Genomic DNA, 20,920 nt, shown 5'->3' on the forward strand with positions numbered 1-20,920 from the left:
CCACTTTTAGGAACTTTTCCATCCAGAAGAGCAGTGAGCTTGGTGTTCTCATCGAAAGCCCCGAGCAGCTCTTTCTGGAGGTCAGCCTGCATTTTCTTGAAACGGGATTTCTCATGCTCGAGTTGGCTCTGCAGGGACTTGACCTCGCTCTCCATTTGGTTGAACCGAACAGTCAAAGTCTCCTGTTGAGGGAAATAGTGTGTTAATCACAATCACCTGAGGCGAATAGTACATTTTTTTAAATGAAATTTGGCTTACGTCTCTCTCTTTGAGGGAGATGTTCTCGCTGCGCAGGAAAGCCCACTCTTTTTTAGTTTCCAAACTGAGCCCTTCGGCATCATCTAACGAGCGACGCAGCTGTGTTACCTCCTGAACAAGGTCCTTACCATTCTGTACAAAGAATCACAATAAATAAACAAATAAATAAATAGACAAACAGACATTAGGTCACATTCATGCTAGATTTCTAGGTGGTTTAGTTTGAATCAGAGCAGATATCACATGAGAAACTGGTAATGTGAAAGCAGTCACGTGGACCAGGAAGTGTAGCGTGGTCCCGAACGCAAGTTTGATTCACAGGAATCACGGCACAGTTCCAGTGCAACGTGAACGCAAATCGTACGTGTCTGCACGTGATCAGGAAGTAAAGTAGCCTATACGTCTGTTTGATCTGATGTCATACAAGTTTAGCATGAGTGACAGAGACATCACGAGACGAGGCACCTTACTGCTCATGGTGAATCATGTTGGGTTTCCTCATGCACATTTGCGAAGACAAGAATGCAAACGTGTCAGGGTTTGATAGAATAAAGGGAGTCTGATGCCCCTTTTCCACCAAAGCAGTTTGAGTGCTGTTTCAGAGCCTTTCTTTTTCGAAACCCAAAGCACCGGCTCTGAACCAGGAAAAGTGGTTCTTAAGTAGCACTAAAACATTGCTCTTCTAGATTTTAAATTCGCCGCTTTTGGATGCCAAAGTAGGTTCGCAAAGCCATGAGCATTAACAGTAAATCAACATCCGCCATTGTTGTGTCATGTGTTTGCCGCTGCTGCGCTAACGTTGCTGTGTAACATTGTATATAGTGACGTAAGACTTGGCTCTGTGCTGGCTCTCTAACCGATGGTTATTTCTGGTGGAAAAGGGGAATCAGAGTGCAGGAAACGTGTCCAAACTACATCTGATTTATGATGTATTTGTCCTGATTGCATTATTAGCTTGAAATGTCGGACTTAATTAAGGGGTAAAAACACAAATTCCCCCTTTCCCGTTCTACTCTTAGTCAGAAAGGTCTCCCAGCCCCAGATTCCACACACTACTTCAAATCAGCATGCGCGGTCAGAGAATCACCAGGAAATATCCTCATAACTTCATATGAATATAAAGAAGTCCATGTTTTGTCCTCACAGCTGAATTAAGTGGAACGAAGCATCAGGTCTCCCTCGTGAGGTTCATAATGAGTAGAACCTTCAAAACGAATCTCTCTACATACCAAACTCTGCAGGTCAACCACCAAGTCGTTGTTCCTTTTCAGCTCCCCTGACATCACCTCCAGATCAGACTAAAAAAATAAAAAAAAAAGCCAATTTTTAGAAATTAACAAAAGTTGTCCTCCTATACTGTGTAACAGTGTCATGTAACACAACGACGTGTACAAGTGTATCTTCACACCTTCAGCTTCTGGACCAGGTCTTCTGAATCGGTCGCAACTTTTTTCAAAGCTGAAATTTCCGCCTCCAACTCTCGCTACAACACAAGACATGTAGAACGGTGCTGAGGTTAGTAGACTCATTTGACTGACTTTACACAAGGGCAACGGTACAGATATTTAAAATAATGTCTGAAAGCCCAAAGACCTCGTAGTCTTTTCTGCTCTCCTCTTCAAGTTTCTCAAACTCCTCTGCGTCTTTCCGTTCTTCGATGTCTCTCAGGAGAGACGCTTTGTCTTTCCTCAGTGCCTCGTTGTCTTGCTTTAGTCTCTCGATGTCCTGAGAAAGTTCCTCGAGGCTTTGCTTCAGCACGTCGCGCTCTGCAGCAATTACCTCCTGTTAAACAAAAATATAAACAATGCAATTCAAGTCAAGCAACACGATAAAAAGCATAATGATAAAAGTAAAAAAAAAACTGTCATGATTTCAAACTAAAGTCAACTCCTTATCTGAAATGAGCAGTTATTAATGCCATGAGGAACTGAAATGGAAGTACACTCACCCTCTCAGAGCTCAGTGTGTGACAGAGCTGGACTGCCTCTGCAAGGTACTATTAAAGACAGACAGGAAGAAATAGGAAAGATTCTTTTTAGAAAATAAAACAATTCAACATAAATAAATACACATTGAGGGGCTCCACACAGCACAACAGACAGTGATCGTACAGATGCTTCTTACAGATTTCAAGCACATTTTATTTTTAAAGACTATACAAGAATCACCTTTTTAAATTAAACAAGAAAATATTTCAATTTCAGATTTTACAGCAGGCAAAATGTCGCGTCTTAAAAGCCACCTTTTCCAAGCGTGCTGTATTTAACATGTATATATTTGGATTTCTCTCAAACCCAACCGATAGAAATTGCACTGAAATCGAGAGGTCACGCATGAGCGAGTAGCGTCATCATACCTGCTCACAGGCTTTGTCGTCCTTTTCGGGTTCTGAAGGCTTTTCCATCTCTGTGACCTTCAGCTCCAGCGTGGAGAACTTCTGCTCAACTCTTTGTTTCTCCTGCACTTCTGTCTCCAGCTGTTGCTCCAAGGTCTGCAATTGTTTCTCGAGCTCTTCGGTCCTCTGCTCCAGCATGGTACTCTTCTCTTCAGCCTTTTGCTTCTCCTGAGTTTCTGTCGCCAGCTGACGCTCCAGACACTCGATTCTGAACATGACCTGGGGTGAGTCGGTGCACATGCTGAGCAGAGGAGGTGATATAGAGGGGAAAGAGTGTTCAGACACAAAGCAAACGTTTGCTCCTCCTTTAGTCATGTTCAAACACGGTCAGTAACGGGCCCTTTAATACACACTACTGATGAGCATGTAATACTAATAAAACAATCCAGATCTGGGAATAATAATAGACGTACTATGTAACTAAACCTTTGCAAAAGAAAGTACAGTGTACTGTCGCTGTGTTGTGAACACAGTCATCAGATGCACAATTGCAAATACATTGTTTTGCTATTCTTACTTCTTTTTGATCATTTTCAGTAACCGGAGAACAAAACATTAGCTCCTTTTGTGCTGTTGTGCTGGTAAATGGTCACTCGTGTACTTCCTGTGTGTAGATTGTCCCTTGTATGAGCCGGTATTATTCTTGAGACAGACAAATATAAATCTCACCCTTCTGCAGAGCTGCGCATTGTAATGTTACTCTGGTTCATCTCCAGGTCTATGGAGGTGTCCTCGGCGGAGGAGAAAAAACATGGCGTCATGTTGAACTCCTCCATGTCTACAGGAACACAAACAAAATAAGTAATAAATTTAAAAAAAATTACACTGCAGTTGTATATTAAACTTTTTATAAAAGCAAAGGATTTAATTGGAGCTGAATTTCCACCTTCGGACTCCTCCTCGGTCACAGTAAGATCTGCTTTCCTTTTTTTGAAATAGGGCTCAGCAAAACTCATATCAGGAGATCCGTAATCATCTGCCACTGAAGACGGTCTGACGAGCTTTCCACCCCAGGTCACTCTTCTCTTGGGAATCTTTAATTTCACAATAATGTGAGTGAGACATGAATGCAAGAGTGAGACAATGTGAGAATTAGTGTGTGTGAGTGAGTCAGAGACAGTGCGAGAGTGAGCCAGAGACAGTGCAAGAGTGAGCCAGAGACAGTGCAAGAGTGAGTCAGAGACAGTGCGAGAGTGAGTCAGTGCGAGAGTGAGTCAGTGCGAGAGTGAGTCAGTGCGAGAGTGAGTCAGTGCGAGAGTGAGTCAGTGCGAGAGTGAGTCAGTGCGAGAGTGAGTCAGTGCGAGAGTGAGTCAGTGCGAGAGTGAGTCAGTGCGAGAGTGAGTCAGTGCGAGAGTGAGTCAGTGCGAGAGTGAGTCAGTGCGAGAGTGAGTCAGTGCGAGAGTGAGTCAGTGCGAGAGTGAGTCAGTGCGAGAGTGAGTCAGTGCGAGTGTGAGTCAGTGCGAGAGTGAGTCAGTGCGAGAGTGAGTCAGTGCGAGAGTGAGTCAGTGTGAGAGTGAGTCAGAGACAGTGCAAGTGTGAGACAGTGCGAGTGCGAGTGTGAGACAGTGAGAGTGAGACAGTGCGAGAGTGAGTCAGAGACAGTGCAAGAGTGAGACAGTGTGAGAATGAGTCAGAGACAGTGCGAGAGTGAGAGTGTGAGTCAGATAGTGCAAAAGCGAGTGTGAGATAGACAGATAGATAGATAATGTGTGTGAGTGAGTGAGTGAGAGATAAATAGAGAAATTATTCAAGACGTTACCTTGTGAACAGGGACCACATTTGATGCCGTTACCAAAAGCTTTGTGAGGTTGGTAATTCGATCTGCTTGCTCTCTCTGGAGTTGATCCTTCTCTTGTATTAGCTGGAACAAGGTCTCCTTCTCAGTCACAGTTGTTTGAGTGACTGAAGAAACCTAAAGATGAAGGATCAGACGTGTGCATTCAATTTTCCCTGGACAACATATGCATTTGTTAGACATAAAAATAGCTTTCTAATGAATTATTTTGTCACCTCATGAAGACGTCGTTTGAGATCCACAATTTCGTTGCGGTATCTTCTCAGAAGAGCACCTTCGTCTGAGACCTCTGTGACATGAGGATCGTTCTTCATGCGCTTTGCAGTGCTGGCAAACTGTTAGACAAAAGACATTTAATCGTCAAAAGTCCACCTGCTCTAAGACATTCTGCAGGGATCATCAGTCAGCGTGTAGTCTCTCCTCCCCACCTGTAAAGTGCTCAGAGTTTCATCCACAGTCACTGGTGTGATGGTGCAGATGATGACGGTTTTGGCGTTGCCTCCCAGGGAATTCTGTAGGATTCGGGTTAGTTTGCTGTCTCTGTAGTTTGTGAAACCCCTGTAAAAAGACATGAAAACATTACTTATTAAGGATTTAAGTTGAGGAAATTGTCCAGTTTCAACTTTACTTGCTAAGTGCAACATGAACGAATATAATTGTAGCATTTCTTTCATTAAGTTCTCTCAGTAGCAGGACAGACTTTAATAAGAGTTTTGTCACAATTTCTCTCTTTTCTACCACGTGTTTGTGCCCAATACAAACAAAGTAATTCCACTTTCAGAGGTCTATTCTTTCATAGCAGCCGGATACAGTTCCAGAGGTTTATGTTTGACGTGAGTGTCCATGGACACGATAACGTCGGTCGAAGTTAAACCTTGATGAAACACTAGTGACTATAGAGAGCGTTTCATGGCACAGAGAACACACACTGCTTCTTCTTCATCGCATATGATATGATGCATATATGCATACACTGGTGAATTAATTCTACAAAAGTCTCAGCCTTAATCTAAGGGGCTTTTTACTGGTCACTTCATGCGTTTTCTGTGATCAGATAGCTATCCGATGGTAAAAAGACCAGGTCTAAATGCCCTCCGAAACAAATCCGATTGTTCAGACCACTTCAGGAGGTGGTCTGGGACGTGTTTCAGATGAAACTGGACAGGTGTAAATGAATGTGGTTGTTCAAGCCACATACATCAGGGCTATACTCCTCCCAAACGGAAGTACGTCACTCGTAAGTGATCTTTCACTCAGGTGTCTCGTTGGGTCTTAAAATGCACTGCTGCTGCCAGCGAAAATGCAGCAAACAGTAAATGCTGTTTTTTGTAGCATCACCGTCTACAAGTTTTTTCGTCTTCTTTTTGATTGCACTCTGAAAACCGCATACACCAAAGTGTGTTTCAATTACCCCAGAAATGAGGTCAAATATATTTGCATTTTGGGTGGGAGTAGAAAGATCGGATTGATATGCGATTCGCCAAGACGCATTTATGTGGCCTAATGTAAATGGAACAGTTTTAACAAATCAGATAGCTATCGGATCAGAGATTCGACATCGAGTCAAATGCTAGTTGTGTCACCCACTGATAAAATTTATTACCATAGCAACCAAAAATAGAAGCCTATGCTCTATGACTTCGTAGCACAGTGACTGTAGAGCGTGTGGAAGTAGATTAAGGCTGTAATAAAACTAGCTGTAGCTTTTATTAACCTTGAAAATAGAACAAAATATCTGCACTAGGGTCTGCACTGGTTGACTGCGTGTGATATGTTTAGAGCTTACGTGTGTTAATGCTGTAAATGCAAACAAAAGACACAGGTGGAGAATCCTCGCTTATTTCCTGTGAACAGTATTCAATATACGCAACATACTGTATGCAGAACATCTGATTTGATAGAAGTCTATAAAAGACCCCCTGCCTGAGCTGAATTAAATAAACAAATAATCTGAATAGACTTTTGGTCCAAAGGCAAAACAAAGGTGAACATTTCAGGTATTTTATTGATATGGAGTGTCTGTGATTCATACTTTTGGCTCTCATCAGACAGTTTCTTGATGACTTGTCCTAAGGTGAAGAGACTGCGATTGATGTTGCATCCCTCTTTAAAACGGGTCCCTGAATTAACACGAGCAGCACGGATGAGAATTTATTTAGCAAAAGCATTCAAACTGAATACACCGATAATCATTCGGTCTAACGAGACCTCAGCTTACCCTCAGCTCCGGTCTGACTCGCTCGCTCAGCCCCAGCAAGATCCACCAAGTTCTATGGGGGGGGGAACAAGAGATTAAATATTGACAAAAGCTGGTTGGAAAGCATTTGTTGACATTTGAAAAGTAAGAAGTCAACACACCAAATGGGACACAATGATGGCACCGTCTGCATTTTCACCAGACGCTGGGTCACTTCTCTCTCTGCTCTCCAAGATCTGAGAGAAGAAAAAAAAATGTAACGGTCACCGTTTACCCCAGAATGCAAGACACAATAATTAGCACTGAACAGATGACTCACCATGCGGAAAATGGTGTGAGAACGACTGCTCCTCTGGTTCATTTTAGTCTTCCCGTAATGCCGGTTTTCTACAAGCAGGAAATGAAGAAACGATTGTGAAGGATTGTCCAGATGAGCGATAGATTAGTATGAAAGCAATACGACACAGTGCTTTTGAATGCGTAATTCCACTTAGTCAAAAGGTGTTGATTAATTTCGTATACATGACATAATATCTATATCTGTCTATATGCAAATAAATATAATAGTTTCTATAGTAACAACTTACACAATGGTGAACGCTACACAAATGTATTTTATGAATGTAATAAATAGAATAAAACTCATCAGGAAAGGATTATTTTTTTTTAAACAACATGTCAGGTTCTGTTTAACTCCTTAACAAATAACCACGTTACTTTCTCCTTTCCGGATCCAGGCAAGCGCTTGCTCCGGAGACGTCACCAGCTCTTCTGTCAAATCAGCCACGTACACGTTTTTCTGCCAGTGGAATAAACGTTCACTGTTAGACACTGCACACTAAAAAATACAGACAAATCAAAAAAAAAAAAAAGAGACAACACTTACGTAGTTGCCTTCTCGGATTTCCAGAGGTTTTCTTTTCCAGCTGTCGACGAGGAGATCTGTAACGGTTTCGTTGTAAATTTCCATGTAGCTCACACGCAGAAGAAACTCTTTCTTTGGACACTGGAAAGATTGAAACCAGGACACTGCAGTGATTCTAGTGGACTGACACTTTAGACTTATTTCACTTATAAGTATTGATAGAAAATCCTACATTTTTGATCGTCTGAAAAACATCTGCCATGGCAAGAGGAATCACACCAGGGTTGTGCTCACTGCCCATCATTGTAAACGTCTTTCCGGAGGACGTCTGTCCATACGCAAATATAGTTCCTGAATGTGAAGATAAACGTACAGACTACACACTCAATATATAATGGTAGAGTCAACTCCCAAGTTCAGGCCACTGATCAGTGTTGTCAGTCTTTACAAACTTTCTCTCAATCTCAAAATCCTTTAAGTGCATTAGAAAATTCAGTCCCTATAATTATCCCACAATACACCACAAAAGCCAGGGAGCATCAATGCTCATTATGTCGCTTTTAAGCCTCTCAGGTACCAGACAAAGTTTCAGCCAACTTCATCTATAAATGTAAGCAGCTTGTTATTGTTGGAGCTCTTCAACATGGCTAAATATTTTGAGTCTAATTACTTGAGTATTTAACTATTTAAAAAGTCATTTTTTTTTTATAATGTACCATCAGAAAAATTTCAGTCTTGCCTGTTGCTGATAAAGGCCAGCAGTAATGAATTACAACATAAGTATGTAGTCATGTCACTGAAAATTGAGTCAGCTGTTTCCCAACGGTTCACCACACGAGACGCACCCAATATATACACATTACACACTTCATTCTATGTCCTGGTGGTCCAGCAGCAGGATCCCACGTTCTCATTGCCGCGGCACCAGACAGGGAGCTAACCCAGCCGCTGAAGAGCTAACTCAGAGTGCCAGTCCCAAGCCCAAATAAAATAAGAGCGTTGTGCCAAGAAGGGCATCTGGCAATTAAAACAAAGTGGCAAATCAATTACGTGGACCAGATGATCTGCTGTGACGACCTCAAACAGGGAGCAGCTGAAAGAACAACATACTTCGTGGTCTAGCTGCCAATCTTACCATTGTATCCTTCCACAGTGGACACCACCAGGGGTTTGGCAATGTCCTGATAGAGCTGATTGGTGGATTCTTCAGCACTAAAAACCCTGTCTGAAGAGTGAAGTAAATAAATAAAAAAGTTACCTAAAATATCCACTGTATAGTTTACGGTTTTAAACATACGCTACTCATGTTACTTACCAAAGCTGAAACTTTTGGTCATGTTGCCATCATCGTCAATCTGATGTACGGCCTGTTTATCAGCCTTCCAGTACAGCTGTACAGGCTCTGCACTGTCCGTTTCCTCGCTAGGGTTGGGGGAGAAAAGAATATTTATATCAAGATTACTACAGAAAGTTATTTATATTCTTCTACCGTTATTTTGATATCAAAATTAGTATTCCCGCATTCTCTCAAGATAACAACATTTGTTTAATCCTCAAAGAATTTATGTTTCCAATTATTTAAAAAAAAAAAAAAAAGGGCATCGGAGATCCAGAGCAAATTTAATACATCTTTTTCATAATTCAGTATTCATTCAGCAGAGCAGTTGAGAGTCAAGGGCATTGTTTACAGATCCAGCAGATCTGGCAGAAGTTATCCACCGAGCTTCCGCTACCTACCACTACATTATTTACAATGTATTATCCTTTACTTAATTATGAAGTTTCTTTATTAAATAAAGGATAATACATTGTACATAGGCAAGCACTGCCAAACATACAGCTATTTCTTCTCGTGCTCCTTCTACGTGATCTCAGAAAACAAATGGATATGATATATGATATGATTGCAAGAAGACAGCTTTTGAGACAAGAGAAAAACAACTCATGAACTTTCTGGACTTCCAGACATTAGATCACAAATGTATTAATCCCTTTTAGCATTGAAAGTTGTCTCAGATCAGTGACTTTCAGATCATATGCTTTGTGCATGTGTGAATACAAGCGAGAAACTTCAACCTACAAGCAAAGTTCAATTCAATTCAATTCATTTGTATGGCGCTTTTTACAATCGACATCGTCTCAAAGCAGCTTTACGGAGCATAAACATAGGAACAAGAGGTTATCATAAAGAATAATAGAAGGCAAAAAAATCAAGATTAATATTAGATACATTTTAAATGTGTTTGTATTTATCCCCAATGAGCAAGACTGTGGTGAACCAGGTGACTGTAGTGAGGAGGAAAAACTCCCTTGAATGATAAAGGAAGAAACCTTGGGAGGAACCGGACTCATCCTCATATGGGTGACACTGGACAGTGTGATTATAAATATACAGAGTGAACTCAGAAGACCACTAGAGATTATTTCAGTGCAGTTCTATGGGATGTGGTAGCCTAGTGGTTAAGGTGTCGGGCTACCAATTGGAAGGTTGTGATTTCGATTCCTACGTCCACCAAGCTGCCGCTGTTGGGCCCCTGAGCAAGGCCCTTAACCCTCAGTTGCATAAAAACGAGATTAAAAAAATGAGACGTTCTGGATAAGGGCGTATGCTAAATGCTGTAAATGTAAGTTCTATGGTTCATTATAAAAACAAAGTGCGTGTAAGAGCTTGATGCCAGTCTACAGTACATCAGTCTGCAGTGATCAGTCAATCTTCAGCAAAATAAACTGTGCCAGATTAAGGATTGTGTGGTCCAGTGATTGTAAACAGTGTAACGTATCAACATGACATGTTGTGTAAGCAGTCACAAGTCTGTCAGGAAAAGAGGAGCTTGTTTTTTAATGTCTCATTTTACAATGTTTTGCTTTCCCTATCGTATTCTTTTCATTTGAAAGTTAAATACAATACCGAAAACACCCAGTGGATCTAGTCTAAGCGTCAACATTAAGCAAATGGAGAATTAAAAGAAAAAAAGATGAGATTAAAACTAGCAACTAAGGCTAGTACACAAACTAGCAACTAAGGCTAGTACACAAACTAGCAACTAAGGCTAGTACACAAACTAGCAACTAAGGCTAGTACACTAACTAGCATTCTAACTTCTCCTCAGTATTTAGTTCTCTTCTCTATTCTCTTCAGTTATTAACAATGATAAGTGTTTCTCTTACCGTTTTATACGGGGTCGAACCCTAACACAAACTTTTACAGCAGATTCTTCGGTCATTTTTTCTTCATATCCGTCCAGCGCCTATAGAGTAATAAACCGAATTAACGGACTAAACTGAAAAACCCCTTTCAATTCAAACTTGTCCGCTGAAAAGCGATTTAAAATTGAAACAGCATCTGATTGGACGAAGTCACAGGCGTTCGTCCAATCACAATGGTGCAACGATCACGTGCGACAGGTTAACCCTTAAATTCCTTGGTTCTTGTCTCGTGAAGTGTATAATGTTTGTTTTATACCTAAAACAGTTATAAAACTTTTAGGGTTTAGCTACAGTTCAGACTTTTATACTAATCTCGTATTCTAATCTTACCTTAATATGCTTAAAATTCAAATTCAGTACAGTGCTTCCTTTGTGGTATAGAACAATGCATGGTGATGACCATGAATGTAACTACTAAAAATACATGGAAAATGTTTGTGGACATTACAGATCGAGTTATTTGCATTGTTATTGTGTATAAGACGCTCCATTCTTCTGGGAAGGCTTTCTACTAGATTTTCTAGAGTGGCTTTGTGTTCATTATATTTGTGTTCATTATATCAAAGCATGCTTCTGAACATAGTTTTAGGTCGATGGTGTGCGAAGTCTGTAACCTAGTGAACTAGTGTTAATGTATTCCTCAATAGAGACTCTGGATAAGGACGCCCGCCAAATGTAAGTGAGACCAGACACTGATGTCAGATGAGGAGATCTGGGGTGCAGTCAGTGTTCCAGTTCATCCCAAAGGTGTTAAGTGGGGTGTTGAGTCAGGGCTCCTAGCAGGACACTCGAGTTCTTGACTCTTTCTCAACCTTAACACGCCATGTCTTCATTGAGCTTTGCTTTGTGCACTGGGTATGAACAGGGTTCGAGCCTCTTTGTTCCAGGGAAGGAAATTGTAAAGCCACATCCATAAACATTCTACATAATTGTGTGCTTCAAACATTGTTTGGTGGAAAACCAGATGACCTGCAAGTTCTGTGTGATAAAACTGTTTTTATGTGGTAGCCTAGTGGTTAAGGTGTTGAACTACCAATTGAAAGGTTTTGAGTTTGCATTCCAGGTCCAACAAACTACCACTGTAGATGTATAAAATGAATTAAAGTGTAAGTTGTCCTGGATAAGGGTGTCTGACAAAATGCTTTAAATTAAAAAAACATTCATTTAATGATGGCCGATAATCTAGGGGTTTGAAATCAGGGCATACCATTCCACTTCCTCCCTTAAAACCCATTTATTTTATGAACATATACCAGGCATTCAATTCAAATGTGTACAATAATGTTTATTAGAGTCTAGTGGAAGCTTTTTCTTTTTTATTTTTTGAACAAGAACTAAAATTCAAATAACAAGTTGTCAAATGTACCTAAGGATACAATATTAAACAAGACATTCTTTTTCTTATTTTTGTTGTTGTTGTTGTTGTTATTATTATTATTATTATTATCAGCTTCTAATAAAACAACAACAAATAATACACCTTTGTCCCCAGCAGAAAATAGAAACCTGTTATTTTAAATATCATTAATAATAGTAGGCTTAACTTTATCATGATGTTAATACATAAGCATGCCAGCAAAAGAAATTTAAAAGATATAAATCCACAAAATCAGGACATTTCTGTCAAAATATTTATTTGAATAGACGTGATACCTATTGCACAATTCAAAAAAATGTTATTCATTATAATATTGTTTGCACAATCGACATTCACTCACAGCTTTTAACACAAAAGGATGGACTAAGATGACTGAAATAAGCGTATTTGGGCATGATTACTCAGCAAACCATAATACATCTCTATAAAAAGCGCAAGCATTTCTTGTATTGTCATCAGCACCTCTTTTTAACCCCCTCATTATCCAAAATCTCACACATGATTTTATTTTCTGTTGGATTAAATAGCCCTACAGATATCTATATGATGAATTATTGCAAGAGATGAAATTAATTCACTAAGGTTTATTAATTAACCTTCATGTCCTCCTCAGCATTAATGCAATATGCAAATTACTAGCTTAAGCTCCTTTGAATAAGGAGATTAAACATGACATTGTGCACTGTTATTGGTAAATAATCAACTTCTGGGATTCATTACGTTCACTTCATATCGGGCCACGTCACATAAGCGTCACATCAAATAACAGCACATCTTGAAGCGTTTTATTCCTCTCACACCACAGCATTTCACCAAGAATGACAAGAATTACATTAATTGCTGTGAGACAAGTTAATCCCTGTTACCACTATATTAGCGCAGTTATAAACATTTTTTCCTTGTCATATAGCAACATAGTGATTCAGTTTGTTTATTGTTAGTATTAGATTATGTTGCGGTTCTTCCCCTGTGAATGAAAAAGTCCCTGTGAATGAGATGTTACTATAGGATGTATTATAATAGGTGCATGAGTAATAAACATGACAGCGACATGACACTGACAGTGATGTAGTATTTACAATAAACACATGCACCCTAGGTCGATTGGTCTGAGAGTCTAAGTGGCTACTGGATGACCACAGAAGATGATCACTTTTCCACAGAATCACCCCTTTTAACTGCCAGGCATGGTGGCTAACATCTGAATCTGACTTACCTACTGGAAGCATTGAGCAACAACTGACAGGACAAACAGCATTTCTGGAACAGTTTTTACCTGGCTGACCTGGCTGGGAGGGCTACATCTGAGACATCTGCGTCATGGTCATGGTGTTACAAGGGTGTCCCAATCACTAGCACGAGCCGCAGTGAAAACCACGGTTTCATTGGCCATTGTGGTGCCCTGATCAGAACTGTGTGGGTTGACTGCTTAAACCAGGATCAGATCAGCAATGGGGGGTAGGAATGTGCAATTTGTCATGCATCCTGAGGAACCTTTTCACTCTGCCTAAATTTCCTCAGATCTGTGCACCACCTCTGGGTGCTAGCACTACTCACGGGTATTTGTGCTGCCTCAACAGTGTCGCCTGCACTATTGTCGTGATACGCTGCATTGTGCAAGTAGACGGTGTCACAGAACAATTTACAAGGTCGCAAGAGTCAGAAGGTTAATGTGTTCTGACTTCATATTGAGGGTTCATATGCCTTCTGTGATAACACACTGGTCCATGGTGACCATCTCATTCAGATGGAGAACCTCTCCAGGCATATGACTTTTATGTGAAAGGCTTCACAATTTCACTGATGGAAAAATGTGTCTGTTAATAGAGCCAGGGATTCAGCCACATGCCCTGTCTTCTGACAACCCCTCAGTTCCAACGGGCCCATAAGGGACAACTGCTTTGGCTGCAGTTGACAATGCAAGCAGAAAATAAAATAAACAACTGGGTTGCCATGTACAGTAGCATACTGGTGACAAGTGTAATGCTGTCATATATGTGACATGATGTGATGCAAGTTCTACTGACTAGTTGTTTGGCTACATGCAATGAACAACATTCGTCCATCCAAAAAGTAAGGACTTACAGGAACCAATCGGGCTAAAATAGGACAGAAGACGCATTTGTTTTCTAAACAAGAAAATACATTGAGTAGAACATGCTAATGCTACATCACTTGTTGAAGGTATATGTGAGCATGTGTACAAGAGGATATCTCTGTAGGTGTTAGATACTGCCCCTGATGGGGCTGAAATAGAACCTGAAAATTGCCTTGAACTGTAACTGAAACTTTTTCACCAAACAGAATAAAAAATTCAACAGCGCTATGGCAAAGATTTACTCATCAATGTAAACCACCAATTCGTTTCTTTCATCTGTTCGAAGCTGGTATTAATAAGTTAATGCTTTTTAAACGCTGCTCTGCAGTCCATTTTTACTTGATAAAATAACTTCATCCTGCTGGCCATTCCTGAATCTCTTTATGTCCAAGCATCAACCCAATCAGAGAGCAATATGGAAAGGGGAAAAAGTTCTCTTTTTATGGTAAACGTTTATGATATGGTACAAGTGGAAGACTTCGGAGGCTGCTCCAGGATAGACTCCCGTCGTAGATCATTGGGAAGTGTGCCGCCACGACCCCACACATTTAACTCGCCAAAGATTCCTGTCTCGATCATCTCCTCCTGCCAGGGTATGGAGATATTTCCAGATGCGAACTCATCAAAAAACTCCTTATCCACATCTTCCAGGTTGATCCCTTTCACAGTAGAGAAAGCACCCACATCATCAAGGTCCTTGGCATACACAGTCTTCGAATCAGGGACAAATGGAGGTGGCAAAATCCCTATGAGAACAAAGGAGACAACTTAGTAGGGAAACACTTTTGGATGATAAAACTGTTAATCCATCTAATTCTGTGGCTGCCAGGTGAATTGGATTCCCACTGAAAAGGCCTTCCCTCCAACTGACCCCAGACCCTTGGCTAAAACATCCACGGACAGATCTGAGTGTCTCTCTGCCATCTAGGAACTAGACCTAGACTAGAAATATGTAAACATGGGTCTCCCAAGGTGGCCCTTAAAAAAAAAGTCTTATCATACCTGCATCCAACTTCCTCCAGTTTAGGTTGCTGAAGAAAGGGTGTGCACGCAACTCCTCGCAAGACCCATTCTTGAAGCCAATCCTCTTGTCCACTTCCTTAGCTAGCAAGGCTTCACATATGGACTTTGCATTCTCACTGAACTTCTCTGTGTAGGTTACTGGATCATTCAGGATCCGCTTCTTCACCTCTTTATTCTCCACCTTAGTGAAAGAGAACCCATTATTTTTTTCATGAGTATGTAAACAAAGAATAATATCTGAATTTGATGTTAAGTGATGCTGGTTTATTTGGATTAGAAAGATATTCTACAAAAGCTGAGAGTTAGGAATTCATGCTTGGAGCCTTTGAAACGCTAATCCCATTTCTATAATTATCCCCACCAGGAGGAGCTCCTAGCTCAATATAGAATATTAAACATCCATCCACCTCCTCCACCCACAGAGGGAAGCTTATCCCAGGGTTCTCAGGGCACAGGCCAGGGGACACCCTGGACAGGCTGCCAGCTTACACATAGAATTTAGCAATTTTCCTTACAGGCTGGAGACCAGAATCAAACCCTGGATTTGAAATGCACTATTAATCCACCCCTAATTTTAAGCAGTGGGAATTTGAAATCATTTGTTGAGGTCAACCATGTTAAGCTGTTAAACTGATCAGCATATTCCTTTAGGTCAGGGTTTCCTCAGATCCTGTCTGGAAGGGACTGGAGTCTGGCACAAGTTGTTGATTTGCCTGCTATACAGTACATAATACAATAAGTGTGATGTGAGACTGTAATGATAAAAGAGTAATTTAAACAAATATCAAATTTAAACAAATATCACCAAATACTTGACGATACGATGAACTAGGAGCTGATTTTTTGGTGAATGATTTTACATCAGAGGTTCACTATCATTTTTTTAAAAAAGATATAGACATGTGTACAGTTTTACTACTGTCTTTATGTCACTAGTCCATTTATGTTAAACAAAATAATCAACCAAGATACGTTTAAAAATGTATAGATTGTAAGAATGTTAAGACTGAGAAAGCAAACATTTAGAAATCATTATTAGACATCACTACTTTTGTTTGTAAGTTGAAAATTGTGCATAAAACAAATCTTTTTCCTGACCCTGAAATTGTGTGGGTTTAGGATTCACCAGACTCAATACGGTTTAAGACTAGGATGAGGTTAAATTAGCGTCTGTAACACAATCAAAATGTAGTCGGTCACCTTCTCGCCTCGAGTCCTGAAGGGGCCTTTGGCAGCAATGAACTCATAGATAGTGACTCCAAGAGTAAAATAATCTACAGAGTAGTCATACTCTTCTCCTTTCAGCAGCTCAGGAGCCATGAATCCTGAATTCAGAAATGAAAAACGTTAAAAGTCAGCAGTATTCTCATAGAACATTCATAGAATAGCCTTAACACTATTACTATAGGAGTAGCTTTTTTTGTGAAAAGTGTTACTGAAAATTAACTGGGTTCACTGGACGAGATGCAAAATCTGCATGCAATCATACAATCATTTATATCTACGCTCTAGAGCAACAAAACAGAAAATTAAGATTCTGGAGATTTGTGCACCAACTGGAACACACCCGGAGTTCCAGCGTAGCCTTTAGTCTTCTCCTGGCCGTCTGCTAACTCCACAGCCAAGCCAAGGTCAGAGATACGCACATTACCTTTGAACAAACATCAGCACAATGGCAAACAAACGTCAAAGATTGTACTCTAAGCTAAAACAACAATCATTGGCATGTTTATACAGTGTTACAAAAGCATTAAGTGCACCGCGTCCAACGTTTGTGTACGTCTATGTACTGTACGTCACAGATCTTCTTAAATGTCACTTTCTGGCAGCAGTTGGAAGGGGTGTGGGTGGGGGATTGTCCGTTTCACCTTCATTGTCAAGAAGAACATTTTCTGGCTTCAGGTCTCTGTAGATGATTCTCTTCTTATGAAGGTGCTCCAACCCTTGAATAATCTGAGCTGCATAATAGCATGTCCTAGGCTCATCAAAGCCTGGATTATTCTCATCTACATTATAAATGTGGTACCTAAGAACAAAAGAAACACAAAATCCCATTTCAGATACTCTTTAAGCATCTTAAAGGTCATTAGCTATACAAAAATGTTAAGACGTTATGGTTGATATGGACTTTTAATGAGCTAATGAAGTTTTTGAAGTACTGAAGTAGTCAAAAACCCTGAACATTGGTAGAGGTTCTTGAGGACTGGATCTTAACCTCAGGTCTCCTCCATTCATGATGGTCATGACCAGACAAAGTTCTGTTTTGGTCTGGAAAGCGTAGGCCAGGGAAACAATGAATCTACTATGAACACGAGCCAGAATCCTTTTCTCCACCATGGCACCCTAGACAAGACCAACAAAGTCAAATTTTAAAAGAATGCTTGCTTTAGATATGAAATTTATACTAACCTAATAACTACGTAATTGAGGAAATGTAAGCTGTTGCTTTGTTAAATGCCTAAGAAAAGATGCTTCAGTTCAGTGTTTGATTACAATGTTGATCATAGGTTCAAGTTCCTTGCTGCATAAATGTCCATTAAACAAACCCCATGACCAACAGTATTAAGCTTATTATTTCTGTAAATCTCTAATCCTCATGTCCCAGTGCTAATATTTGCAAAAAAACAGAGTCAATGTTATGTACAGCTCTCAAATCTGATCCACATTTAAATATGTTAAAGTTTTCACTTTAGCAACTAGGCTTATTACCTAGAGACATTGCTTCCAAGATACAATTGCTTAGTATAGTACAAAGTGCTCTGATTTCAAAGTTACATACTGTATAGTGTTGGGGAAATAATGATGTGCTTTTTTTTGGTTGTTATTTAAAATATTTGAGGTAGATGTTTCCCACTGTGGTTCAATTTCGGCTCATTCCTTTTTAGCAATTCATCTTCAATTCCCATAGATTACACGGATCCCCGTGATGGATTCAGAATCCACGATGGGATTTGAAAACTTTGAAAAACAATGGAAGTTTTCAGTGGGACTTCACTTTTAAGTGGACGCCCAGATTCACCTTCTTGTCTGCTCTCCTCCTTATAATCATGTCCCGTTACATCAATCCATCCTTCGGTGATGTCGATGTGTTAATGTGAAAAGGAGCTGCATATCATGATGCTCCCACCACCTTAGCTCACTGGTATGGTGTTATTAGGATCATAAATGCTAAACATCTGATCATCTGATCGATCAGTTTCAAAAGTTTTGATTTGTCTAAATGCTCTTTTGTGTGTGTGTGTGTGTGTGTGTGTGTGTGTGTGTGTATGTTTTTGTACATCCTTGTGAGCAGAGAAGTGTTGTGTTGGGTGCGGGAACAGAGATGATTAACTGTTGTTCTTGCTGCTTTCAGGTTGTCTTACAACTCTTTTCAAGTTGACTGCTGGCTTCTCTCTTATTTTAACCTGACAGTTTGTTGTGAAATATAGTGAAATGTGTGGTGCCCCTGTCTGGGGATGAATTAATTCCAGTTTTCATGAACCTCCTACCTGCACATTATGAACCATTTTGTATTTATGGATGTTTGCTAAGGTCTTTGCTATGGTTCTGGTTCTTTTTTCACCTGAGTGTTGATAAATAATAAAATGTCGTTTCTTCACCTGTACTGTGAATGCTACTTAAGTAAAGTCTTCCCAGCCAATGGTAACACTTTTTATACCTACATTTCATTGCAGCATTTACAAGTTGATCTGTAACCTTAACTACATTTAATAATGTCTCAATACTGTTTCCTTGTACATGCACACTTTTTTGTTCATATTAATAAGAACAAAACCACTGGAAGTATATTAACAAAAACAAAGGTGTCCAGATGCTTATATTCTATCACTCTAACAGTGCAGCCCTCTATCTAAAGGTGCAGTGCTAGATAAGGGGCTTAGTTACTGACTCTTAGGGGAACAGGATAGTGAGCCACTTTGAAATCCATAGTATTGTGCAACTAAGCTTGTAATCTGAGTAACAATGACATTCAACTGAAGGTGAAAGACTTTGCATTGGTTGTTTTGGATTTTGGAATACATTTACCATTCAATAGGTACAGAGAAAGGCTTCTGGAGTTTGGACGCCTTGACCAGGAGGATACTTTTCCCAATATAATAGAACAGACATGCTTGTACATGTTTCACTACATATGGCTTATTAATTTGTTTTAAGGCACAGTGTTCTTTTACCAGAATTTGTTTTGAATTTTTTTGGTGTTTAACTTTACTAACCATATTTAAGTGTAGACCATTATGTTGAATAAAGCCCCATGTACAAAACTTTACAAGTAATTTGTTCATACTGCCTCCTCAAGACTCAACAATGATTTAGTATTTTTCTGAAAACCTTAAAACCTACTCGTCTATTTTATATGATTCTTACCTCGTAGCCTTTCCTTTTCTTAAGCCTTTTTTTACTCAACTTCTTGCAAGCATACATCTTTCCTGTGGCCCTCATCTGGCAGGCGAACACCTCGCCAAAGCCACCCTTGCCAAGCACACGGAAGTCCAGGAACCAGTCCTCGCCAAGGGGCTGCATCTCCAGCCACTTCCATTGTAGAAACCTCTTGAAGTACATGGTCTCCAGGTAGAAGGTATATGGGACCTCCCTTAGGAAATCAAGAACGCAGGCTAGAATGTTAACAAATAAGTCATCTGAAGCGTTCTCATGCCGCTCTTTCACCTTGGTGATGTCGTTTTCAGGCAGAAAGGGAACGAAGTACTTGGCTGCAGGGTCCATGTAGCGTTGTAGGATCTTGGCAGCCTTACTGACACGGTCCTTGTCCTCAGCGGTGTCATATTCCTCCACATCCTTCCACAGGCGAGAGGGACCCTTGTACTCGTTAGTTGTTTCTAGGTATTCCTGGAACAGGCGCTTACCAATGGGTTGCTCGACACAGATGTTGTTGAACTGGAGGTCCAGTGTCTCTCTGAGGCCCTCACATACTGTGATGTGAGGCAGTTTCAGTTTGGCATGGTACTTCTTGTCTCGATTTGCTGATGGGTTTGCTGAGCCATCAAAGCTTCCACGAGCTGAGATGTATGCCGAGTTGGCTACCACTGTTGTAAGACCACCAATATCCATGGTGTCAAATCAACGGTTGGACTTGATTAGATATAAAACGCAATTAATTGTGCAAAAAAAACAACTATTCTGGTTCAGGGTTTGAGTGCTTCTCTCCAAATAGACAGAATGCCAATGACGGAGACAAGAGAAAGTAGACTGGATAACCAGACATCAAAATCCAGGGGACTCAGGATCCTAGAGAATTGTGTCTTGAAGGATTCAAGCAGAGAAAGTGTCCACAGAATCCAGCTTGGGGCTTTGGCCAGACAATAGCATGAAGGTCTAAGCCCTATGGTACAGACACTTGCATGCACAGATCTGCCTGTCTCATCACCTTTCATAAAGCCCTTATCTCCTAACTCCATAATACCTTCCCCATGTTAACCCTTGAGGACTCATCTTTCAAACAAAAAAAAAAAAAGTGTTAGTTCACTCTAATATTTAAAAATAGACACAGGATGGTTTGTGTCAAGTGGATTACTGTCTTGCTTTGACATTACTTCTAAACAAAATCTGTCCTTTAAGAGGTACACTTTCTCTTATGAAATTAATTTTATGTAAACTTCTACATATTAAAGTGTTTAAGTGAATAACACTCGCACTGAAAAAATCTTGCCATTTGCTTCCAGTGACCAATGTTAACTCTAAAATCCAA

General features: G+C 40.2%; 2 protein-coding genes across 4 annotated transcripts in view; both read right to left on the bottom strand.

Annotated features, from left to right (window-relative positions):
• The window catches only part of cenpe (centromere protein E), a 33,614-nt gene extending 22,804 nt beyond the window's left edge, over nt 1–10,810 (bottom strand). For all 3 annotated transcript variants that reach the window (XM_060860134.1, XM_060860133.1, XM_060860131.1), the window contains exons 1-22: nt 10,679–10,810; nt 8,826–8,932; nt 8,646–8,735; nt 7,743–7,861; nt 7,532–7,651; nt 7,363–7,444; nt 6,965–7,032; nt 6,807–6,881; nt 6,667–6,718; nt 6,481–6,568; nt 4,877–5,006; nt 4,664–4,783; nt 4,413–4,565; nt 3,540–3,687; nt 3,323–3,431; nt 2,615–2,894; nt 2,207–2,254; nt 1,852–2,040; nt 1,667–1,741; nt 1,488–1,556; nt 259–390; nt 5–182 (exon numbers count right to left, since the gene is read on the bottom strand). In XM_060860134.1, the coding sequence (XP_060716117.1) occupies nt 5–182; nt 259–390; nt 1,488–1,556; nt 1,667–1,741; nt 1,852–2,040; nt 2,207–2,254; nt 2,615–2,894; nt 3,323–3,431; nt 3,540–3,687; nt 4,413–4,565; nt 4,664–4,783; nt 4,877–5,006; nt 6,481–6,568; nt 6,667–6,718; nt 6,807–6,881; nt 6,965–7,032; nt 7,363–7,444; nt 7,532–7,651; nt 7,743–7,861; nt 8,646–8,735; nt 8,826–8,932; nt 10,679–10,734 (2,488 nt within the window). In that variant the 5' untranslated portion in view covers nt 10,735–10,810. The remainder of the gene's footprint in view (nt 1–4; nt 183–258; nt 391–1,487; nt 1,557–1,666; nt 1,742–1,851; nt 2,041–2,206; nt 2,255–2,614; nt 2,895–3,322; nt 3,432–3,539; nt 3,688–4,412; nt 4,566–4,663; nt 4,784–4,876; nt 5,007–6,480; nt 6,569–6,666; nt 6,719–6,806; nt 6,882–6,964; nt 7,033–7,362; nt 7,445–7,531; nt 7,652–7,742; nt 7,862–8,645; nt 8,736–8,825; nt 8,933–10,678) is intronic.
• Nucleotides 10,811–12,197: 1,387 nt separating this feature from the next.
• grk1a (G protein-coupled receptor kinase 1 a) lies at nt 12,198–20,592 on the bottom strand. Its single transcript, XM_060860885.1, has 7 exons — nt 19,582–20,592; nt 17,432–17,559; nt 17,085–17,242; nt 16,784–16,867; nt 16,417–16,541; nt 15,196–15,397; nt 12,198–14,939 (listed from the first exon to the last, which is right to left on the bottom strand). Exons 1-7 carry the CDS (start codon nt 20,281–20,283, stop codon nt 14,647–14,649), a joined length of 1,692 nt encoding a protein of 563 aa, XP_060716868.1. The 5' UTR covers nt 20,284–20,592; the 3' UTR covers nt 12,198–14,646.
• Nucleotides 20,593–20,920: the final 328 nt, after the last annotated feature.

The sequence above is a fragment of the Tachysurus vachellii genome, chromosome 24, assembly GCF_030014155.1.
Source record: "Tachysurus vachellii isolate PV-2020 chromosome 24, HZAU_Pvac_v1, whole genome shotgun sequence".
Taxonomy (NCBI): domain Eukaryota; kingdom Metazoa; phylum Chordata; class Actinopteri; order Siluriformes; family Bagridae; genus Tachysurus; species Tachysurus vachellii.